A 23,873-nucleotide genomic window follows, 5' to 3' on the forward strand; every position below is an offset into this window, starting at 1 on the left:
AGATTTGAGTCGTACATGCTCAGATTTAAACGGTTTACAGCATAACATCTCATACTGAAATTTGTGAAATCCATGGAATAATAAACTTTTCTCATTAACAACAATAACTGAAGATGGGAATCATTTCAAAAAGGTTTTAGCTATCTATGGTTGTATGATTGCTAATGTTAGCTCAAAACGCCATTCAACTGACAACCTTGTTGTGTGTGATTGCTAGCTTGTAGCCATCAGTGAACAAACTTTGTTAAGTAGGTCCATATATAACAGAAGTCTCACGTCAGCATCTTGTATGCTACTTGTAGCAAAGTGACGCATGTGCGACTCACATTTTCACTCGCAAAGTGACGCATGTGCAACTCAAATCTGTGACACTCCCCGATGAGTTGCACATGCTCAGATGTAAATGGTTTACGGCATGACGTGTCATACCCAATGAGAGTTGAGTCAGACCGGCTCTCAAAACATAAATATTTGAGTTTAAAAAAAGTATTTTGAGAGAGATTTTACATTTCGAGAGAAACACTTTTTTTTTTTTCTCGCATGTAATAAAGAAACAATTCTAGCTCCATACATGCGCGACTCAAATCTGCAGTCGACTTACATCGGGGAGTGACACCAGGGATTGACTATGGAGAAAAATGCTTTCTGGGCCACTGGGTGCAGTTCCAACGTTGGCCGCTAAGCCCACGTTTGATTGAAGATGTGGCGCTGTTGCTGCAGCCAAATACTCTTGTGTTTCTGGGCCAGAATGGGAGAATTTCGTTGCAATACCGCAAGTGGCCGCTGGAAAATAAGTGGCGGAAAGGCTGAGCGCTGTTCCTGAGGGGCTGATGCCTACCTGAAATCAGCTACCAACAACACAACCAGTACTAACAACCCTCTTCTAAGAGGAACCGCTCCGAGTTAAATCATTATTATGGGGATGTAAGAGGAGGGCCTTGCTTCGATCAACATGGCGGACAACAAAGCGCAGGGGCTGGGGTAATAACCGTAACAGCGGCGCACTCTGATTGCACACATCACTATGGATCAGGTTCACAACTCCCACGAAGGCTTCAACAACAACAACAACAACAGCCCATTTAATAACCACTACCCAAACTATAGACCCGGCTATGGGAATAGTGGATACGCGGGAATAATGAGTCCCTCACGCCAGGGGAATAACCTGATGGGCCCGGGAACCAAAGCGGCTGTGATTGCTACGAACTCCCCGACTGGAAGCGGAGGGTTTCAGCAACGGTTTCCCGGACAACAGTGTCCGCAGCAACAGCACCCCTCCGGAGCTACACCGACTTTAAACCAGTTATTGACGTCTCCCAGCCCGATGATGCGCGGTTATGGAAGTGGATATCCTGACTATAACGTTAATTCTTCACAACAACAGCAGCTAACGTTAGCTAAAGACATTCAGTACGGCTCGGCTACTCACGGCTGGGGACAACAACAAAGAAGTCACCCGACCATGAGCCCGGGAAACAACGGGCAGGGCGGCGGACGACCTCAGGTGAAAAACACTTTATTAGTCAAACTACCGTCTATTATTGTTTGTTGGTAATTAACTCGTCTGATTTAATTATCTGCCGTCCAAGGTGACTCCGTTTCTTTAGCATGCTAGGCTAAGCTACTCGTAGCATCTTAGCATGCTAAGCTAACCGTAGCGTTTTAGCGGTTGAGGCTAGAAGGGATACAGCTAACTACCACGACGACAGTTAGGTGTAGCCACCAAAACGACCAAGAAAATAAGGTCGTGGTTTTGATTAAAACACTCCAGAGGAACGAACACTAGTTACCTGATTGAAAGTATTACATTTTTATTATTATATTAGCCTTGTTTTGTGAGATTTTGCTTAACTTCCGGCTGTAGCTGTATCCCTTCTAGCCACAACCCATTTTGCTAACCGAGCCAGGCCCTAAAAGGCAGTGTGTTATAGTGAAGGAAGCTGGCGTATTGTAAACGCTTTTATATATTACATGTATCTGTTTATATGTATTATATGTAGTTTTAGAACAGAGATCTGGTGACAGGAGTTCACAATCAGCTGCGGCCGCCTGTTGTTTTTGACAGCTCTATTCAACTCCGACAGCAAGCTAATCGCTTCACATATGCTAATTAATTCAATTCCAATGGGGCTTTTATTGTGATGGGAAATAGACGTTTTTACTGCTAAAAAATAATAAAATAAAAACAACATAAAATTTCGTTTTTCCTGCTATTCATTTACTTATGAGTCTGAAATAAAGATATATTATTATAAATAATTTGTAGAGCTCTACTAGAACAAAGTGTATCAATGATGTGTAACGATACGATAAGATACACCTTTATTATTGATCCCCAGTGGGGGAATTCTGTTGTTGCATCAGTACAACAGCAACAACAAACAAGTATAAGTCATCAGGTTGAAGCCACGTATTTGTTATTGTTTTTTTGGATGCTTTTTGAAAGAAAAGAGAACTTTTTCAGTGACTGTTGCCAGGAGCAATGCAGCTGGAAGGGGCGATTCAGCTGGAGGAGCGTGGCGGATATAATGCTCCAGTGTTGTGCCACTGGCGATGGCCACATGGCTAATCTGCATGTGTGAAGGTCAGGGCTCTTCTGTGGATATGGGGGAGCCGTAATACCGAGCTTCCTGCCAACCCAAGGCCAGATCACCGGCTGAAAGCAGCGGCACACACACACACCATCAATAAACCCTTAACACCGGGGTCTATTAACATCACACAATCACAAAAGGAAGCCACTTAAACGACCATGACACATCAAATCTCTTCTAAAGGCAAGAGTGTTTTCCCTGTCTTTTTGGAAGACGTATTTGCGTGTATTTCGGCGGGAGAGGGAGGGGGGTGAGGCATCCTTCCTGAAGAAAATGTTACATTTTTCACTCTCTAATGGAGGTTTCCTGCTCTCTTCTATTCTGTTGTAATTATCTTTGGGTTTTGGTTTGACAAAACAAGACATTTAAATAAACCCTCTTGGAGTTTGAGAAAAAAATGCTGGAAAGAGGTCTCTTTGTCTATTATTTGAGCCGTGCCTTCAGTGATTCCCATACTGAAACTATTCTGGACATGTGTGTATATATATATATATATATATGTCTGTAAACTGTAGCAACATATTTGTAGATTTATCTTGGATATAGGGATGTCACCAGAACCAAAACTTCCCCCCTTTTGGCTTGAAATAACTCCCCGTTATCGGCTACGGCCGCTGAACAGGCTACACGTTGTAAACAGCCGTGGTCGCTTGCCTTGCACTGTGACCATTAAATGCACTTTATTATGTTGTTCTATGCTCTATTGCTTGTGTTTTATATGTCTTGTTATGACATTTTTATATTTTTCAAATATTTTGTTAAAGAAGTTCATGTTTCAAGTTAAGTACACGCAACCTTGGAAAATCCTTTTTGTTTACTGTGGTATTGAAATCGACATCAAGAATCATGTTATTTTACTGGTATTGGCACCGAATGCTACTTTCATCTTTTAGACAAGTAGCCTCGCTCACAAACGTAGCTGATATATGAAATAATCATCACATTAATTTGTTTAAGCAGAAAAGTAATCTAGCAGTTGGAAGTGAATCAACAACCAAATCTCTCATCCACCAATCACGTGTCTCCTCCAGGTGCCGGCGATGGATCCGATGGGAATGAAGCGCTCGCAGCTTTACGGCATGAGCAACAACCCGTACTCCCAGCAGCAGGGTGCGTCGTACTCCGGCCAGCCCTACAGTGCTCCGTCCCCCCACAGATACCCGATGGGGATGCCCAGCAGGGGGCAGATGGGGATGGGAGGGATGCAGTACCCTCAGCAGCAGGTAGGAGAAGTCTGTTTCTATAGCGACCATAGACTGTTTATATTAATGGACAAAGCATCTGGTTTGGCAAAGTGCTGCAAATGCGGAAGTGCCTTAAAGCGTAACTCTTGCCAAAACGCAACCTAGGTTCTTTTTGTGAATGTACCCGAGTCAAACTTTTGTTTAAAAGCATATTGAAGACGGAAGGGCCACTTTTCAGATTTAGTGTATTGTCATTTTTGGTCAAATGGCCTTTTGAATGGGAGTGCTAAGGGCACATTTATGCTAGCCTCAAAATAGGTATTTAAAAAAAAAAAAAGACTGGACACAACATGAGACTTTGCTCCAAGTATCACCAGCGGCTCTACGCATGAACTCAGAACTGAGAACGTTTTGTGTACAAAGAGTTTATTAAAAAAGGTTTTGAGCAACTCACAATAGCAGTTGTTGTTTAATCTATCCGCCATTTTCCCAGTCAAAAATAACCGCTCTCCAAATGCAAATGAAGGGTTTGCATAGGAGGAAATGTCATTCTTATATGAGGCGAGGAGGGGGCGACTCCTCAAACCTCCTGTAGTCCTCAAGTCAAATTACAAAAACTTGCTATATCAGAACTATGACAAAATAATGTTGAAAAAGTGACAAAAAGACTGACAAACATTATTAAAAAATGTCAAGTGTAGAAAAAGAAAAAGAAAATGTTGAAAATTCAACCCAGAAAAACACAAAGTTGCATCGTCGACGGGAAGACAACACAAGGGTTAAACCTGCATCCTATCTGATGTCCAGCAGGAGGCGACACATGCGGTGCAAAAGGAGGTCGGTTTCTGTAAAAGTCTGAGAGAAAGTGACCCACTTCTCACTTGATTTAGACACTCAGCTCATGTTATCCACAACGTTGCATGTGTTGTCTTAACTTCCAGACTTACTACTCTTTAAATAAAGCATTTAATAGAAAGTCAACAGAGACGTTGAACTGGGAAAAAATCACTTCTGTAACCAGAGCCGTTTAAAAATTGGGTGGTCACATTTTTTAAACCCTTAGCAGTGTTTCCTCTGTTGGTGTGTTGATGGTGACCCGCCAAGATACAATTTCTGACGCCATGGTATCAAAAATATGGCAACAGGGTTTCCGCTATGTGCATCGGCGCCCCTTCATCTGTTTATGAAAAGTCATAAAGTCGTAATTACACAACTCTGCAGAGCTGTCTGCTCTATTGAACTCATGCAAACTGTCATCCGCTCTCTCTCCCCGAGCAACAGGAACGGTGACAGGACGTCATTGCTCGTGAAGTCATGGCAACCAAATTAACAGAACGAGTACTACTTGTCACTCAATCTTAAGCAAAGTGACAAACGGCAACGAAAGCCGCAACATTGAAATCCCACTTATGGGGGCCCTGTGAAATATGACAGCTACAGTTGATTGGAAAGTAACTTTGCGGACACTAAATTTGATGAATTTACTGTTTATCAGACCCCAGATGAGACAAGAAGCTAACGTTAGCGAACGCTGCCGTCTCTCTGCCTCCCCGCTGCAGCTGAAAAAAAATCTAGAGGAAACACTGCTGAGGAAACTGTTGCATGCAGGTTTCTGCAGCTGTAGAGAAGGCTCTCCGGCGTTTTTCTCAGACGTTATCTGCCGTTGTGTCTCAGCTGTTATAACACTCTGATCGCAGTTTGATCACAGTTTGATCCCGTGTGAGCGAGGCGGCTTTCAGACAAGTAGCCTCGCTCACATTCCTCCAAAGAAAGATTGCCATCACCTAGTACCAGAGGTGTAATTACATCGTTACAGGTTGACAGACTTTTTCTTTGTGTCTTCAGCCTGAGGGAACTTGTGTCAGTGTTGTCATCTGTGCTCGCTGTGAGCGAGACCCCATATGGCCCCGGGACTTGTCTTTTTATTAACTCCCTGATTGCAGATGAAAATGAATGAAAGAGCCCCAAAATCACCATCACCAAACCCACCAGACTCCATGTAAATAATCAGTACTTTTAGCGTGTATAGAGCAGCATATCTCCACGTGTAAATGTATGAATTAAGAGTTTATTTCAACCAGACCAGAGTGGTGATTGTTGGAACAGTGGAAGTGGTGTCCACTTTGAATAAAAGTAGTGATTATTTACATGGAGTCTGGTGGGTTTGGTGATGGTGCTTTTGGGGCTGTTTCATGTGAAGCTAAAAGGATCTTAATCTTTAACTAAAAGGTCCATCTCTGAAGGGATCCTTTCCATAGTGTTTCATAAGAAAAGTTGTGTAATACTATACATGTTCCTGATGTTCTGTGTCCTTGTTTCTTCTCAGATGGGTTCTCAGTACAGCCAACAGCAACAGAGCATGGGTAGTTACTCTCAGCCAGGTCAGCCTCCGTACTTCAGCCCTCCACAGCAGCAGCCCGCTGCCCCGAGCCAGCCGCCGTACATGCAGCCACGCCCACTGCCACAACAGGTACGATGGAAACTACAAATCTGTCCGAAATGTTTCACAATAAAAGCTTAGTAATGTGAAGGAAGGTTGTGACAAAGTAAGAGAAAGTTTGGAGTTTGCATGAACGACAACAGCAAATCAACCACAAGACAACAGTAAGGTTTTCTTATTAAAATATCGTCAAAAGTTAAATCAGAGCCAAACAAAAGCCACTATTAGAGAGAGATCTGTATTTAGCCGTTCACGCTGGATGATTGTAACTCAATCCCAATGCAGCTAATGTTGACCGCTCAGTGATTCTCTCATCTTTGGCCGTCTTTGTCCTTTCTTGCCAGGTTTTTCTAGACCAGACAGAAACCTAAAGAATTTTAAGTTTCTGCTGGTGAGGTTGTCGACAAGGTCGAGACCTCCCTGATTGAGCTTTTAAAGAAAGTTTTAAAAATAATTTTGTCTCCAAAAATCTTGTTCTTATAACAAATAAAAGACTCATCAAATAATTTCAGTGCACAAACTACCAAGGGGGTAAGCGAGCATCCAGAAAGCGTACCTCCTATGGGGGGACTCTAAGGCTAACAAGCCATCACCCGCCATTAGCATCCCATTGACTCCCATTCATTTTGGCATCACTTTGACAGCAAATAATTTTAAATCTGAAACGTTTAAAGACTCTATTTGTCAATTTTTTTATTTCTAAAGAAACACGACAATGTATAAAATGCTTCATTACCTTGTATCTCTCATTATGGCTCCGTAGCAACAGTTTTGTAAAAATAGGCAAACGAATAGTAATGGAATAGTGGAAATAGTAACGCATTGCTTAGTAACTCGTTACCGGCATCACTGGTCAAGGGAAACGCCCATAGAGCCTATGAAAAGCATCTGAATTTCAGCAATGTTTTTGGATTGGAAATACTTCGGTAAATGGCAAGTGAATTCATATGAATTAACATTTATCCACGAACAGATTTCTCCTGGCACAGCTACCAGAAGACTTAAAACCTTCAGACAGGTTGCTCACATCACATCTACGTCTTCAAGCTCAATTGGAGGCTGCGCAGTAATGCTCAGCCATCACTGAAAAAGAGCTTTCTATAGACTTCACTGGTCTCTGTGGAAGTCTACGGCTTTGCTGTGTCCATTAATTTTACTGTCTATGCAAACTAATGAACACAGGAAACAAAATTACGTATTATGTTTTTTATTCACGTCCCCTTCAGTCCACTCGGATTTCAGATGTATGTCGTCAAAAATAACAACATTTCTAAATGTTGTGGTGAAAAATAAGCAAATTAAGCAAAGTGCCCATATGATTAAAAAAAAAAAAATCCCCTTTTTCTGGGATTTGGGATGTTATTTTTGTGTCTCTGGTGCTTCCACACGGACACGAACTTGGAAAAAAAAACTAGTCATTCTGCGTGAGTTTCTGAATGTCCTCTGCCTTCAGTCTCCGGGTGAGCTGTTCAACGTCTGCACGGCTTTCTACGTCACTAGCCGAGACGAGCTGGCTAACTGTAGCACATGCTAGTTCGTTCTCAATGACAAAACACTGCTACAACACACACTAGTTCACCATAATCTACAAAAGAACTACGGGAGGCGTCTGGTGAATCCCACCCCTACTGAATGTGTATTGAGCATAAACGAGCGTTAAGACTAAAAAATACCTTGCTCAGTGCATGGTTTCAGTGAGGGTGAGGCTCTCTTGGGTGTTTTTGTAGTTTGAACTTGGAGTCTCCGTTCGTCTTGTTCAGGAGGTTCCTCAGGAGGCGTACGGGGGGCGGGGCCAGTCTGCCGCTATGACTCCTGGGAAACCGAACCATGAGGAGATGAGTCTGAGCCAACAGGAGAGGCCGTCCAGCCTGCCGGTACGTCTCAACACACCCCAAAAAAATAGGCCTTCACGTAGCTTTTTCTCTGAGTTTTAATAATAATAATAATACATTTTATTTCTATTGCACTGTACATTTCAGCAATCTCAAAGTGCCACAGACTAGAGCCCTACTGATTTTATTTGGTTATTTAAAAATTCGATATTCCGATATATAAAAAGAAAATCTATATATATCCAGAAACGCATAACAAAACAGATTTATGAGTTCTCACCAATTTAATATAACAATTTATTTTATGTCACAACAGAACAGAGGAATATCAAAATATATTAAAATTCTGATAAATATAATGCATAAAAATATAAAACTTAAAGTCCTTTGAACAAAAACACAATGACAAAAAAATAGTGTTGCCAACCGGGATGTTGTTGAGGTTTCATGTGGGTCCGTCAGGTGTTCAGGGAGGGCGTTCCACAGCCTCGGAGCACTGAAGGACCCCTGCCACGGTGAAACTGGGAAACATTGTATTTTTTAGTGTTGTTGTGTAGATGTGGAAAACAGAGTTTTTGTCTTGTAACGTCAGCGGGGGCGCTATTTTCTTCTAGGGATGTCCAAAAAAATAATAATCTATCCTCATTTATGAATCGATTCAAGCTCAACCAATTAAAAAAAAAAAAAAAAAAGGTGAAATTTTTTTAACTTTATGGTTATGAGCTATGACGCGGTTCAGCGGCAAGCAGCGGCTAACGCCAGCAACCAATCGGAATATCTACGTCCTTCCAGTTAGCGTCACCTGCCGGCCACATCGTCTCTAAACGGTCCACTCACGGTGACATCTTGCCCGGCGCACTAGGTTAGTCTGGCGGCTGCTCGCTCTGCCTGCACACTGCTGCGGCTCAGTGGCTAAGGAGCGAGCTAACTGCTAACAGACGCCGCTGCGACCAAGAAACAACAACAGTTCTGTTATTATATATGTACTTAATAAAAGGTTTCTAGTGTCCGTGTATTGGCCGTGCCGTGGCTGCGTCTCCCACAATCGAACAGAGAACGCCGCCACGTCAGGGCGGCGTTCTCTGTTCGAGGGTGTGTAGGTACGGTGAGTCAGTTGCATTTATTTTTTTTAAGATTCTTTTTTGGGGCATGTTTTCCCTTTTATTAGTGACAGTGGATAGACAGGAAAGGTGGGAGAGAGATGGGGGAGGACACGCAGCAAAGGGCCGCAGGTGGGACTCAAACCCGGGCCGCTGCAAAGGACTCAGCCCACATGGGGCGCACGCTCTATCATCTAGCACTCTTTCTCTCCCTCCCTCCCTTCCTCCCTCCCTCCCTTCATCCCTCTCTTTCTCTCTCTCCCACACTCTCTCCCTCTCTCTCTTTCTGTCCCTCTTTCTTTCCCTCCCTCCCCCTCTCTCCCTTTGTACTTCCTCTCTGTGTTTGCCTCTTTCCCTCTCTCTCTCTCTCTTCCTCCCTCCGTCCTTCCTCTATGTTTGCCTCCCTCCCTCCTTCTCGTTTTTTTCCCATCTGAGCCTCCTTTTGAAGTCTGTGGTGCTGATGCAGTTGCCATAGTGATAGGTATATGGGGGTGATGGCTCCTTTTGCTGAAAGAGAATAAAAATAAATTAAAAAATCTGTAGAAATCAGCTGCAGCCGAAGGCCTTGCAGACAGACTCTATAATAAATTCCTTCTGTTCTTTCTTTGAAGGTGTAAATTACGGCTGCACGATATAGGAAAATATGTGATATGCAATAACGTTTAACAGTTATTAAAGTGAATTCAGTTCTGCTGCTTACAGTTTTCTGCTAAAATACAACAAGCTGCTTGTTGAGTTTAAAACAAACGAAAGGAAATCATTTCCAACATTCTTTTATTGAACTAACTCAAAATATCTCTAGGTGTCTTTCTGCACTTTATTGTGCAGCCCTAGTTGACTTTACTCAGTGTGAGTTTCTATAAAGAGAGTCAGAGTCAGTTTTCTTCTGCTGCAAAACTTTGTTCATCAAAGGCTGTGAGGCGTTCAGGCGAGTCTGGAAATGTCATCTGACCAATTAAAATCAGTATTTGCTGGAAAATTTGGCTTCCAACCTTTTAGGGGGACGGATCTGGGAAAAGTTCTCTGGTGTTGCTTTAACAGGCGTCCGTTTATGAAATATAAAATTAGTTTGGGATGAAATTCCTAGCGCGCACTCTGGTGGACAAACTGTGCAACGCCAACACTCATATCATGGTTGACCGTCCATTTTTATTTTATTTTTTTAAATATGCATTTATCAGAATCATTTATTTATCGCATTTTATCGGTCGGGCTCTATTCACAAAATGATTTTCTCCAGAGGTGGAATGATGATCAGAATCTGATGAATGAATATCTAAAAAAAAGAGCATTTTAAAATGATTATAAATGCCAATACCAATAGTTCGGGAAATGCCTAATATCGGCTGATAATACTGGCCCCTCCGATATATCGGTCGGGCTCTAATTGTGAAACTGAGGTCGTATCCTGAGTTGAGTGTATCGTTACATCTCTAATTTTATTTGTCTCATGTCTCAACGTGTTTAAATACACAGAATAAAAGCAGCAGCCGTGTTGTGTTCCAGGATTTATCCGGCTCCATCGATGACTTGCCCACGGGCACAGAAGCAGCGGTGACTTCAGGGGCGTCGGGCTCCGGCAGCGCTCAGGGCGACCAGGGGACCCCGGCCCGTTCTCCTTTCTCCCCCCACGTCTCCCCTCGCCTCCCCCCGCCCGCTCGCTCCGGGCCCTCCCCTTCGCCCTCGCTGTCCCCAGCCGGCTCGAGCAACCAATCACGATCAGGACCGATGTCCCCCGCCACCAGCGGACCAGGTAGGATCAGGACCAACGTCTTGGCGTCTTTCTTTCTTTGTATTTCTTTTAGGGCTGCACGATTATGGCCAAAATGATAATCACAATTATTTTGATCACGATTATTCTCACGATTATTTGTTGATTTTAACCAAAACAAATTGTATTGTCACATAGGCTATTTATAACTGCGAGAGGGAGTGTGATGGACGCTACTCACAGGTCGAACGGCGGATACACGTCGTGTGTATGAAATGTCTGTATCTTCACTGCGCTGCATCTTTATGAACTATGATATTCTGGCCATGGGTCACATCTCTGGCCCAGGTCCAGCAGGCTCCGTCTCACACGCTGTTACTCTACCAACTGAAGTTAGTTGCATTCAATAACTTCTTCTGTGTTCTTCGCTCAGGGTTGCGTGGAGAGTAAGGAGAGAGAGTAGAGGAGAGATCCCACACAGGCACGGCTTTACAGACGAAATGGGTCATGTAACGCAAAATTAAACCATATCCATATAAACAGAATTGCAGCGGATGCGAGGACATTAGCATCGGTGCGTCCTAGAGGAGCTAACGGCTAACCGACGCTAACTAGCACTGGTCACCGCTGTTCTCTGACAAACAACAGACGGGACGAAATGTTGCGTTTACTGGTAAACTGGTAAACCTTAAGACCGACGTATAAGCGACTGCTATCTGTTTTCCTCCCGTCCCTCTGTCCTCCGTGACTGTCTACATCTAGAAACTAAGCAACTGATTGGCTCATGATCAGACGGTAGTAGCTGTAGATTGGCTATGCAAAAAAAAACGGAGCGTTCTATGAAATGAAGCTTTAAAAAATATATTCGCTCGGTCTTACAAATTTGATCGTGGGAAGTCAAAATCATGATCGCGATTAAAATTCGATTAATTGTGCAGCCCTACTTTCTTTCTGTCTTTCTTGTCTTGTCTTGTCTTTCTTTCTTTCTGTCTTTCTTGCATTACGCAACTTGTGTTACGAATATACACCAAGACAATGCACAGTCACACAGTCTATGACTTTTATTGTGAAAGGTAAGACCAGAAGGAGAGGATCCTTGTCAAAGTTTAATGAAATCTGTCATCTTGGATGGCTCAGCGTTTTTCCATCACAGTGCAAAGCTCAGAAAAATCTACATAGTTTGGAAAAATATACTATATTTTATTGCTTTGCAGTATTCGCTGTCTGTGTGAAAGTCAGTTATAATGATAAGAAAAATACTGACGTGTGAATCATCATATCCAAAGGAGTTGGGGAGGGAGTTAACAAGATGCACGTCCTTACCTGTCATGGTGTTGCCATGGAGACCACCAAGTATTACAGGCTGATATTAACGTGTGTGTGTGTGTGTGTGTGTGTGTGTCTCTGTTTTGTGTGTGTGCGTGCATGCGCATGTCAGGCTCTCAGTTGGCCCCTCAGCTCTCTGGTCCTGGATCAGACGTTGGTCTTCATCCCTCCCATTCTGCCATGACCCAGGACAGAGGTACTACCCTGATCTTCTTAATTTTTAGAGCTGCAAAGACTATTAGTTATAGGAATTTCCAACTATTTTGATAATCAGTCAGATAAAGAGTCATATTTAATGTAAAAACAGGTAAAAGTGTGTGATGTCAGCTTGTTAAATGTGAATATGTTCTAATTTCTTCTCTCCTCTGTGACGGTAAACTGAATATCTTTGGGTTGTGGGACAAAACAAGACGTGAGGACGTCATCTTGGGCTTTTTGTGAAACACTGATCCACATTTTAAAAACCAAACAAGCACATCATAATCCACACAAATTATAAAAAATATTGATGAAGCTATAATCATCTTCCTGTGTCTTTTGATAAACTACAGGTAGACTCTTTAGATGGAGCTATGCTAACAGTTTCCACCTGTATCCAGTCTTTGTTTTAAGCTAGGCTAACACATCTTCACTCTCCCTCCTTTGTCTTTCCTCAGGTTTCCCTGCCTCCATGCAGCGAAGCACTTTGGGGCATCAGTTTGACCCCCAGCAGTCGGCACCACCCATGTCCCCTCACACCGCGCCGGGGGGGCCCATGCACCATGGCTCCAACCAGCAGGGGGCCTCCTACGGCCTCTACGGCCCCCCAGGTAACACAACGGTGTCTTTGCTCGGGTACTTTTTCGCAGAAGATCTTGTAATGTGACTTTAATGGTGTAAAACATCTTCTTTGTCTTTACTAGAGTCCGCTAAAGGAAGCTCATATCTGTGAATTAGCCCTACGGTATAGGTACTTTACACCGCTGATAAAATGTAATAATATTACGTGCAGTAAGACTAAACATTAATTCCCAACATGTTATCTGTCAGTTGGTCGAGCGCATTGCTGTCCGTTCTGGCTCTGACCTCGGGAACGCTGACAGGACACACTGTGCTTGCTTGGGAAAGCTGGCTGACTCCTGTCAGAAATTGCCACATACCGGGAATTAATTGTCTCGCGGTAAACGCTAGCTATCAGCTATCACAAACGGAAGTGACATGATGCATGGTGTTCCGGTTATTGTGCCCGTGTCTGCCCGCCCGTGAAGCTTTGATGTGCTGAGATGGGCCGGGTTCGGAAACCTTTCCGATTTAAAACGTTTTCCGTGTTCACTAGTCTTCGGCCTGAACTGAGCTTTAGAAAAAACACTTTTGTGAAAGTATCAAGCTTTAAAACTCTCTCGCCCTCTTTAGGTAACTACCCTCGACCCCCCCACTATGGGGGAACCCCCAGTACCAACTACAGCGGCCCGGGCCCCGGCTTAGCCAACAGCCTGGGTTTGAACGCCAGTAGTCCCATGCACGGCCAGGGCCCGTCTACTCCAGCAGGTCGCGGCCCAGGGCCCGGGGCCGGGGGGCGGTCTTACCCCGCCGGAGGAAGCACCATGGCCCCTACTTCCCCCGGCATGCCACAGCCTGCCGGGCAGGGCATGGGGCCCCCAGGGCCCAACGCCAGCAGCAAACAGCCTGAGGTCGGCCCTAACGCCGGGCCTAGTGCCAATGCCAACGCCGCCCAGAGCAGGTGAGTCCAGAAAACCAGAACTTATCCAGGACAGTTTAAACATATTATCAGTTAAAATATTATTTCTTTTTAAATGTATTTGTTAATTGGTGCAACAACATCAGTACAAGTTCAAAATCAGCACAAATAACATTTCTTTTATTTTTAGCCACCCAGACAATCACCCATCCCCCTCCCAAACACCCACCCACTGTCCACAGAAGTACACAAATACACATAATACAAAATAAACAATTATCACAACACCACCTGAATGCACCATCAGACACCACCTACCAAGAGCCAGAGTCTGTCCCAGGTTTCTTCCTAAAAGGGAGTTTTTCCTCACCACTGTCACACTAGTTGCTTGCTCTTGGGGGAATTACTGTTATTATTATAAATATTATATTATATAGAGGGTGGTCTAGACCTTCTCTCTCTGTGAAGTGTCTTGAGATAACTTTTGTCGTAATTGTTGTGATTTGATACTACAAATAATATAGAATTGAATGTAGTGGGTTTTTATAGCAATTTCTTTCTTCTTTTTTTTGTGACTTTTTTGTCAATTTTTTCAATGCCTTTTACTGCTTTTTTATACTCATTTGGACTGCCAGTGCTCTAGCATTTGCACTAGTCCTGAAGACGTACGCTTTTTTCGTCTTAAACCTGTATCCTCCTGCATGAGAGCGGCCGAATTAGCTGCTCGTAATAAAATCCAAACCCTGATATCTTTCTGTGCTGTCCAGGCAGGGCAGCTACCTGGGCATGGCCCCGATGGGAGGAATGGGGGGAGGCCTGTACAGCCAGCAAACCAGCAGCAACTCTGGGAGGATGACTCCGCAGGGACCCCCCTACAACGCTACATCCTCAGGTAGGACTCGTAGACTGTAGTAATAATTGCCTCTGCAGCCATGACGTCACCCTTGGATTGTGGGCTGCCATGTGGAAGCCTCAAGTTTGCATTTTGGTTGTAGCGCGACCTCCCCTACCTGCTCCTCGCCTCTCATTGAAAATGTGTTGTGTAAAGTGGCCTTTTAGTGAAGCTTCAGCATGAGCATGTTGCTGCTTGTTTAGGAACCCCTACGACTCCGGATTTGTAAGTAACCTCATCGTTTATCTTCCAGGTGCCGTGATGATGATGCCAGCAGACCTGACAGGACTGGGCGAGCTCGGCTACGAACCGCCCAAAACCAAGGTGCGTGCCTTTTGCTTAGTTGACCAATCACAGTGAGCTCTAACAGATGCAGCCTAACAGCACGGATGCAGGTTTTTGAATGGCTGTGTTGCGTTTTTTGTTCTTCTCTTACACAGGTTTGTGTTCGTCCCATTTTACAAAAAGACAGAGTGAAAGATATTAAAAACATGACATTTCGGACTACATCTACATAACTACTAATATATAAAGGGTTAAAGGACTTATGTGTCAACAGGATTTCGGAAAACTTCTCCATGTTTTCATCTTCAGTAGACTTTACTACTGTGACGGTGTCTTTACAGGCCCCCCTAAAAAATTCACTGTCCGCTGCAGCTGATTCAGTACGCTGTTGCTAGAGTCCTCACTAAAACCAAGAGAGGGGATCACATTTCACACAGTTTTTACACTGGCTTCCTGTGCCTTAAATAATTGATTTCAAATTACTTCTGTTGGTTTATTAATCACTAAACAAGGTACAAGGTCACTTTAATATTCCTGAAGGGCAATTTGGATTACAGCCAGCAGTAACAATATATGCACCAAACAACAACAAATAAACACAACCACAGTACAACATAAATTCAAGTTGAATTTACAGGATATTATTAACAATGGGGATAACAGCCGGGATGAATGACCTTTTGAATGTATTCGTTGGCATCGCAGCAGACTATATCTACTCCCGGAGGGTAGCAACATAAATTCACCCCACGAGGGATGACTCTGATCAGCCTTGTACAGATCATGCAAGTCATGTAAGGGTGTGCCCGCAATTTTGCTGCCCACCCAGACCTCTCAGGTCCTCTGGGACAGGTCTGCTTTCTGTCCCCAGAGTCAGAACTAAACAGGGGGAAGCAGCGTTTAGTTTCTATGCTCCTCATATCTGGAACAAACTCCCAAAAAACTGCAGGGCCACCGCAACGCTCAGCTCTTTTAAATCAAGGCAGAAGACCTTTCTTTTTGATGTTGCCTTTCTTTAAATGGTTGTTGATTTTGTTTGTTGTTTAATTTCTTATACTGCACTGTAACTTTTATTCTAATGTTTTAATTTTTTTTTTTTGTGAAGCACTTTGAATTGCCTTTATGCTGAAATGTTCCATACAAATAAAGCTGCCCTGCCTTACTACGTTTGTTTTTTTTAAGTGGCGTTTAGAAAACAACAGTTTTTTTCAGGTTTAGTAAAAAAAAAAAAAAGAAATTCTTAATTTTCTTTGTTTGTTAAGCTGGACTTTTTCCCCCCCCAAAAAATGTGTCTGTTTTGAATTTTTTTTCTCAACTATTTTTCCTAAGTTTTAAAAGTTTCTTTTAACTTGCTTCTCGCTTTTTTTCTTCGTTTCTGTTGTTGTTTTTCAACGTTTTGGTTCCTTATTTCAATGTCTTTGTAGCTTTTTTAGTTTCCAGGCGGCAGAAACGTCCTCCCCCACTCTAACAATCAGAAAACAAAATCTGTCAGACTTTCGTAGCAGAAAACTCTTTCAGTGCAGTGTTTGTTCCAGGCACTACTGATGAGTTTGTTTGCAGCAGCTGCACAAAGTTGTTATTTCTTCTGGCAGGTTCAGAAAGTGTAAATGAAAACCCCAAAAATATCCAGTTCCTGCCACCCTGAGCATCAGTTTGTTGTTTTGTGTGGGTCCTTGCTCTCAGAGGTTTGAAAGCTCTGACTTTCGGAGCGAGGAGTCGGCGCTGATTTACAGAGTTACAGCAACTCGTCTTCCAGTTTCTGCAGATTATGTTGCTGCTAATGTTTTGTTTAGAATCAGTTTGCTCCAACAGTTAAGCTTGTTTTTTCTTTAATTTCATGTCGGCTGTGAGAGAGACTTCAGATTAGATGTGAGACAACTTTAAAGTTTCCTCCCATTAGTAAGTCTAGATGCTCAGTTTGGTTCTTAGTTCTGCCAGATTGTTTTTAAAAACTCAGGATATAGAGGAGGGGTAGATAGGTGGATGGGTAGGTAGGTAGGTGGATGGATGGATGGGTAGATGGATGAATAGATAGGTAGATAGATAGATGGATGGATGGGTAGATGGGGATGGGTGTATGGATGGATAGGTAGGTGGATGGATGGATGGGTAGATGGATGAATAGATAGGTAGATAGATGGATGGATGGATGGGTAGATGGGGATGGGTGTATGGATGGATAGATAGGTAGGTAGGTAGGTAGATGGATGGATGGATGGGTAGGTAGATAGATGGATGGGTAGATGGGGATGGGTGTATGGATGGATATATAGGTAGGTAGATAGATAGATAGATGGATGATGAGATGGATGGATGGATGGATGGGTAGATGGGGATGGGTGTATGGATGGATGGGTAGATGGGTTGATGGATGGGAGGATTGATCGATCGATGGATGAAGAGAAATTGGGATTTTTTTTTTTCACAGCTGCTAAATGCGAACAGCTTCTCTGTGAATGAAGAAGAAACTTTTCTCTCTCTTTTTGTTTTGTAAATCTCTGCTTCCTGTTGTCCACTAACCTTTTGCTCCGTTGTGTGTTTGTGTCCCCCAGCCCCCCGTGTCCCCCAGCACCGCTGGTCTGTCCTTGTGTCCCGGAGAAGACGCTGATAGCATTAGCAGCTCCGCCTGGGCCAAGACGACAACCAGTTCCGTAAGTGTCACAAGGCACAGACTTTGTCTTTCTATTTATGTTTCAGGTTTCTATGGAGTGTAAAAGTCAAATCATGCCACTTTATGTTATTTTTTTGCATTTTAGACCTTTATTTTATAGGACAGCTTACGGTGAATCTCTGCAGGGTTTTGTGGGAGAGTGTCAATGAAACAGCCCTTATTTGTGACTTCTTGTTGTGTTCTTTAAGATGTTTGGTGTTTCAAGCCCCCAACGTTGCCTTCCAGACAGCGCTGCCTGCAAGGCACTAGGATTAGACAAGTGTTAGGGTTAAGGTTACGTGCCTTGAAGTCAACGGTTACAGCGCTGCCTGGAAGTCGATATTGGGGCTTAAAACGCCATAGAGCGTTCTTAAACCCGCTACAAAGTACAAGTAGACTTAATATTTAAAAGTTACTGTTTTCTGTCAGATAGTTTATGGATCTTGACGTTACTGACCGCACTTGAAGGCAGCTTTTAGTCAAAAGAGCAATAGAGAGAAAGCAACGAGAGACACAACAAATGCTTTGTTGTTCTCCGCTCTGATACTTAAACCTGACGGCGGTGTGCATCATGTCTCGGTCTCTGCAGAAGCAGAACGTGGCCACCATGACCAACGAGAAGATCACCCGTCTGTACGAGATGGGCGGCGAGCCGGAGAGGAAGCTGTGGGTCGACCGCTTCCTGTCCTTCATGGAGGAGCGGGGGACGCCCGTCCCAAACCTGCCCGCCGTGGGGAGGAAACCTCTGGACCTCTGCAGACTCTACCTGGCTGTCCGAGAGATCGGAGGTCTCGCCATGGTAACGCAACTTTTTGTTTTGTTCTTTCCTGTCTGGAATGTAACGAAGTACATTTTCTCCAGCACTGTACTTCAGTCCAAATGTTGAGGTTCTTGTACTTTACTTGTTTTCTCATGCCACTTTTTCCTTCTACTCTACAGAGCCCTTAAGGGGATGTGAGCAAAAAAACGTCTAGTTTCAAAAAGTTTAGTTTCATGTGCTCACGTGAAACTTTCATGTGCGCACATGCAAGTTTTGAGTGAGAAAATGAAACAAAACCTTAGATTTGTTTTAGTGAAATAAAATGTCACTACACAATTTTTTATTTCATATTTATATGAATGCACTAAATCAAAGAAAATCCCTAGTAAGTGCGATTCACATGGCAATAAATGTTTTTTTCTGATGCTTCCTTTAGGTGAATAAAAATAAGAAGTGGAGAGAGTTGTCGTCTCTGTTGAGCGTGGGGACGTCCAGCAGCTCGGCCAGCTCCCTGAAGAAGCAGTACATCCAGTATCTGTTCGCCTACGAGTGTAAGGTAGAGCGAGGGGAGGAGCCTCCGCCCGAGGCACCGGGCTGCGCCAGAGACGCCAAGAAACCTCCGTCGCTGCAGGCCAAGATCCAGCCCCCTTCACCAGGTAAGAAACCAGTTCTCTTTAACATGAATAACATGAGAGTGACATGAATATGCGGAATAATCAGCGGCAAATATTTCGCATCAAAACTATTCACACTGACTGCGATGCGAATCAGCGACAGTTTTCAATAAAAGTTTTGGATATTTGCGCCAGCTCATCTACCGTGTCGCTGGGACACTAGTGACGAGAGAGAGAGAAAGTGATGAAAGATGCAGTTTGAACGGACGAGAGAGAGTGAGCAGAGTAAAGTAAATTTAGTGGTGAAGATATCAAGTATTTTTTGGTGTGTAAGTGACTGATGGAAATTGAGGCGAAATTTATCGTGTATCAAAATCAATATGGGGGCCAGATTTGGCTGGCGGGCCTTGAGTTCGACATGTGTGGGCTAAGAAGTTATGTACTAAAATTTTAAACTTCATATCTGCTACTGCTCTCTAGCTTTGTAAAGCAGACTAACCCTGCAGGTATGACCTCTGCTGGTTTCCAGGAAGCTGGTGGTACTGAAGGATCCAATCCGTCTCTCTGTGGTCCGTGTCTTGTTTTCGGTGTGACGTTACATGATGACACGTAGCCCTTGTTCTCAGCAGGTTTTCTGTCTGGTCTGTATCTCTGCAGCCAACTCGGGCTCCCTGCAGGGCCCCAACATCACTCAGTCCGAGGCCCCTGGAAACCTGAAGCCCCCGACCCCTGCCTTTACCCCGCACAGCCACATGGGCCCCCAGCCCTCCACCCCTCACAGCCACATGGGCCCCCAGCCCTCCACCCATCACAGCCACATGGGCCCTCAGACTGCAAACAGGTACGGGGAAATCAGTCTAAATCACCAAAACATGTAATTGTATTTGTAAATTCTCCTTTTATTGAGCTATAACAAGGTGCAAACAAAGGATTCCTTTGACTATTTTTTTTTTCCTCCCATTTTTGTTTATTTTATTTTTTACGATTATGCCTTATTTCAGTAAAATAAATAAAAAATTACATATATTTCACTCTCACTTTTTTATTATAACAAACTATGTAATCCTTCTTTAGGACTTACTCACCTTAACTAACCAAGCTTTCTGTAAAATAAACACTTTTATTATTATTATGTTATTTAATAAAAATTATTATTATTTTATTTTATAAAAAGTTTTTGTCACTTTTTTGGGCAGTTTGACTTTCTTCCGCTAATTTATTGAGTTATAGCAAGGTCCAAACTGATGCTTCCTATTTGAACTTAGCTATAATTATCCAAGCTTTCTGTAAGATAAAACTTTCCTCCCCCAACATTTTTTACCGTTTGTTTTCCCTGACAATTTTAGGCGTTATTAACGTTTTTGCCTTTTTTCAAAGTTTTTTTTTTTTTTCAATGCTTTTGTTGCCTTTTTCTACTTTTTGTCACAAAAACTCACTCAAACTATTTGAGCTCCATGCATGTTGTGTTGCAGTAAAGTTTTTTAACATCCGGCCTCACCCTTTGCTGTGGTTTTCCTCACAGGAACATGGCCGGCGTGAGCGTCCTGGACCCGTTCTCTGAAGGCAGCGATCCAGCCTTCCACAACAAGCGAGGCCCGGGACCCCGCGGCGCCCCCTACCAGCAGGGAGGGGGCCCCACAGACCCCTCAATGAGGATGCAGTACAATGCCAACAAAGACCCATACGGAGGGCCCAGGAAAGGTAAGTATCCACGGTGATAGGAAGAATAAAAGACTTGAAAACCTGCAGAAATCCTGATTATGTCAGCTAGCTGAACTTTAAAATTAGGATAATTTTGTCTGTTTTATTGTCCTGTTTACAAGGACGGTAGCGATATACTTTTTACCAAACAACCCTCTCTTTATGATGATTTCTTCTGGCTGAATGAAACATTTTAGTTCTGCATTAAGAAATTTTTTCTTTTATTTGCCAATCTCGGGTGTGAAGAGGTAATACTCTGTGTAAGAACGATCTGTAATAAATGACCTTTACATTTTCTGAAACGTTTGAATATTGTAACAGGTGTCTTATAAACAAAAGCATAACTTTTGGTTTAACATTGTGTGCGGCGAGTTGAGATCATCAACAATATTAGAAGGTCCCGGGACATGTCTGCATGGATTGAGAGAAGCAACAAAAACTTTGTAGAAAAATAACTCAAAAAGGCAACAAAATCTCCTTAAGAAGCAACAAAAACTTCTGGAAAAAAAAATTCTAGAAAGGTGACAAAAAAGTTGAAAATATTGTCCAAAAAGGCAACAAAAATTTCAGAAACTGGATTATTGGGGGTGTATGTTTATAAATCCATGACACGGAACTAAAGACTCAATCAATTATCAAAACACTCTTCAGTTTTCCACCCTGTGGTCCTTTTACACATAAATCTGTGAATGATGATGCCCTGCTGTGAGTTTCAGGCTCTGTACGAAGGAAAGGATGTAGTGCCACCGGAGCACACCAGAACAACGCTCTGCCACTTGTTTCTGTTAGTTTCAGTTTGCATAATTCAGTTAAAGTGCTAACATACAATAATCACCAAAGCTTACGTCATGCAAGGGAGACAATGAAAATTAATTAAATGGTCAACGTTGTCATGTTGACACAGCTCATGGATGGATTAACATGCAAGAAAACAATTCATCTTAAAAGTTTCTGGTAGTTGCTGGAGGCCGCGTTTGAGCAGCACAGTGAGTTAAATTATTGGTTCTCAGTCTAAAACTAACTGATGAGGCAGTAAAACAGCCACCCATTCATATCTGACTGTAATCCTTGTGTTCCCACACTTTAAAGAAATAGCTCTACACCTCTGATTAAAAGTAAGATGTTAGTTGAGAACAAGCATAAAAAAAGTTAAACCGCATCATTGGAGGCTTTTTGTTTACGATTGATTTCACCAAATAAAGCAAAGTGTCTTCACCTGTTCCTCTTCAGGCCCGGGGCCCGGCGAGGCCTTTGGTCCGGGTCAGATGCCCAGTGGTGCCATGCAGGACGGGTACCCCCACGGGCCGCCCTCTGGGCCCCTTACAGGGATGGACCCCAGGCCCCAGTACCCCTACGGCCCCGGATACGAGCGGAGGTAAGAGACCAGTCAGACAGCCTTATCGTTATGTCACACCGGGCGCGTCTGCGTTCCCCGCAGCAATCACTGCCATTCTGTAAATGCCCCATAGATATTTATGTCTGATATGATAACTTACAGGAATGAATGTATACAGATATATTACTTTAGTAAACAATACAAAGTGTCTGAAGTTTTCTTCTGCCACAGGCCGGACCATGTCCTGGGGCCGGATGGAGGCATGGCGCCCCCTGGAGGTCAGAGCAGCGTAGCTCCATCTGGAGGTGAGGCCGGCATGTACACGGCCAACAGATACACGCAGCAGAGGTGAGACTACAGAGACTATGTTTCAGGTGGAGCTTTACATTTTGTCTTAACATGTCTAGTAAATAAAATCTGCTTCCTTCAGACATGGACATGACGGTTATGGGCAGCAGTATCCTCACGGCATGGCCTACAGTTCCCATCAGCCCCTGTACCCTCCGCAGCAGGTGAAAGTTTACTCCTTACTTTACACAAGCTGAATAATGAAACGTGGCCATTCAACGGCTTGTTCCAACAGAAGTTAAGCCTGTTGACAGGTACCTTCGTGTTTTTAAATGAGCTGTGAGTCTGAGCGGGACAGCCGTGGGGGACGGATTCACAGCTCATCAAAAAACACAGAGGTACCTGTCAATAGGCTTAATTTCAGTTGGAACAAGCTGTTAAATGGCCACGTTTTGGGCTTGAAAAAGAACCTTCTTCAGACCGGCTTGTTCGGAGAAAGCAATGCTAATTGCAGTGAAGCTAATCCAGAGTAATGTGGAGATGTTTCTGTTTGGAGGTCTGCACACAGACTTGTATCTTGCCTGTTTTTTGGCTTTGTAGACAACATCTTCGATGAGAAATCAAACTTTAGATTTTGTATTGTTTCATCTGCAGGGTTACAAGCGTGCGATGGAGGGCATTTATCCCCCTGCGAAGCGACATGAGGGGGAGGGGTTTGCAACGCAGCAGTTTGGCTCCCAGCAACCTGACTTGTTCGGTCCGTACGGTGGAGGCAGCGACAGTGGGGGGGGCTACTTGGGCTCCGAGCAGCGGCCGGTGCAAGGCCAGTACCCATATCCATACACCCGGGAGCGGCAGCACGGTATGATGGGCCCCGGGGAGGGGCCGCAGTCCAACATGTGGCCCCCCAGGACTGACTATGCATACAGCCGGCAGGGCCAGGGGCCGGCGTACCCCAATGTAAGCCGAGGAGACGAGCAGGAGGGCCGGGCACCACAGGACAGCCAGTGGCCCCCCGGGCATCCCGGCCAATGCCAGACCCCGTACCCCCATTCCGCCTCCCGCTCCATGTCCCCCCTGCCTTCCAGACAGCCCCCCTCCTCCTTCCAGGCCCTGCCCACCGCCCCAAACCATGTGAGTCGATCTCACAGCCCTTCCTCGTTCCCCCGCCCCCCGGGCGGCTCCCTGTCCCCCAACAGCGCTCCCTACCTGCCCTCCATAAAGAAGCCAGGGCCCCCAGCCCCTCAGGGCCCCCCCATCATCCACGGGGAGCTCAGCTTCCCCCCCGGGTCTGTGGAGGCCACCGTCCCCAAACTGAAGCCACGACGCCGGCTCACCGCCAAGGACACAGGTATGGAAACACACACATACACACACACACACACACACACACACACACACACACACACTGATAACAAACCAACATCAGATCCAGTGTTTTTATGGATGACGTAGGCGACGTATGTGGCGGGGGATTTA

The 23,873-nt window shown here is 44.1% G+C and overlaps 1 protein-coding gene across 3 annotated transcripts in view; it reads left to right on the forward strand.

The window, feature by feature from the left end:
• Nucleotides 1-759: 759 nt before the first annotated feature.
• The window catches only part of arid1b (AT-rich interactive domain 1B), a 28,066-nt gene continuing 4,952 nt past the window's right edge, over nucleotides 760-23,873 (forward strand). Inside the window, exons 1-19 of one of the 3 annotated variants that reach the window (XM_032543775.1) lie at nucleotides 760-1,507; nucleotides 3,629-3,820; nucleotides 6,108-6,251; nucleotides 7,982-8,095; nucleotides 10,660-10,906; nucleotides 12,303-12,386; nucleotides 12,847-12,999; nucleotides 13,583-13,910; nucleotides 14,636-14,760; nucleotides 15,014-15,084; nucleotides 17,598-17,696; nucleotides 18,285-18,494; nucleotides 18,892-19,111; nucleotides 19,727-19,910; nucleotides 20,592-20,770; nucleotides 22,001-22,145; nucleotides 22,338-22,454; nucleotides 22,537-22,618; nucleotides 23,049-23,745. In XM_032543775.1, coding sequence (XP_032399666.1) covers nucleotides 1,025-1,507; nucleotides 3,629-3,820; nucleotides 6,108-6,251; nucleotides 7,982-8,095; nucleotides 10,660-10,906; nucleotides 12,303-12,386; nucleotides 12,847-12,999; nucleotides 13,583-13,910; nucleotides 14,636-14,760; nucleotides 15,014-15,084; nucleotides 17,598-17,696; nucleotides 18,285-18,494; nucleotides 18,892-19,111; nucleotides 19,727-19,910; nucleotides 20,592-20,770; nucleotides 22,001-22,145; nucleotides 22,338-22,454; nucleotides 22,537-22,618; nucleotides 23,049-23,745 — 3,874 coding nt within the window. In that variant the 5' untranslated portion in view covers nucleotides 760-1,024. The remainder of the gene's footprint in view (nucleotides 1,508-3,628; nucleotides 3,821-6,107; nucleotides 6,252-7,981; nucleotides 8,096-10,659; nucleotides 10,907-12,302; nucleotides 12,387-12,846; nucleotides 13,000-13,582; nucleotides 13,911-14,635; nucleotides 14,761-15,013; nucleotides 15,085-17,597; nucleotides 17,697-18,284; nucleotides 18,495-18,891; nucleotides 19,112-19,726; nucleotides 19,911-20,591; nucleotides 20,771-22,000; nucleotides 22,146-22,337; nucleotides 22,455-22,536; nucleotides 22,619-23,048; nucleotides 23,746-23,873) is intronic. The other 2 variants (XM_032543776.1, XM_032543777.1) reach the window with 2 other exon arrangements.

This window comes from Etheostoma spectabile, chromosome 18, assembly GCF_008692095.1.
Source record: "Etheostoma spectabile isolate EspeVRDwgs_2016 chromosome 18, UIUC_Espe_1.0, whole genome shotgun sequence".
NCBI classification, from domain to species: Eukaryota; Metazoa; Chordata; class Actinopteri; order Perciformes; family Percidae; genus Etheostoma; species Etheostoma spectabile.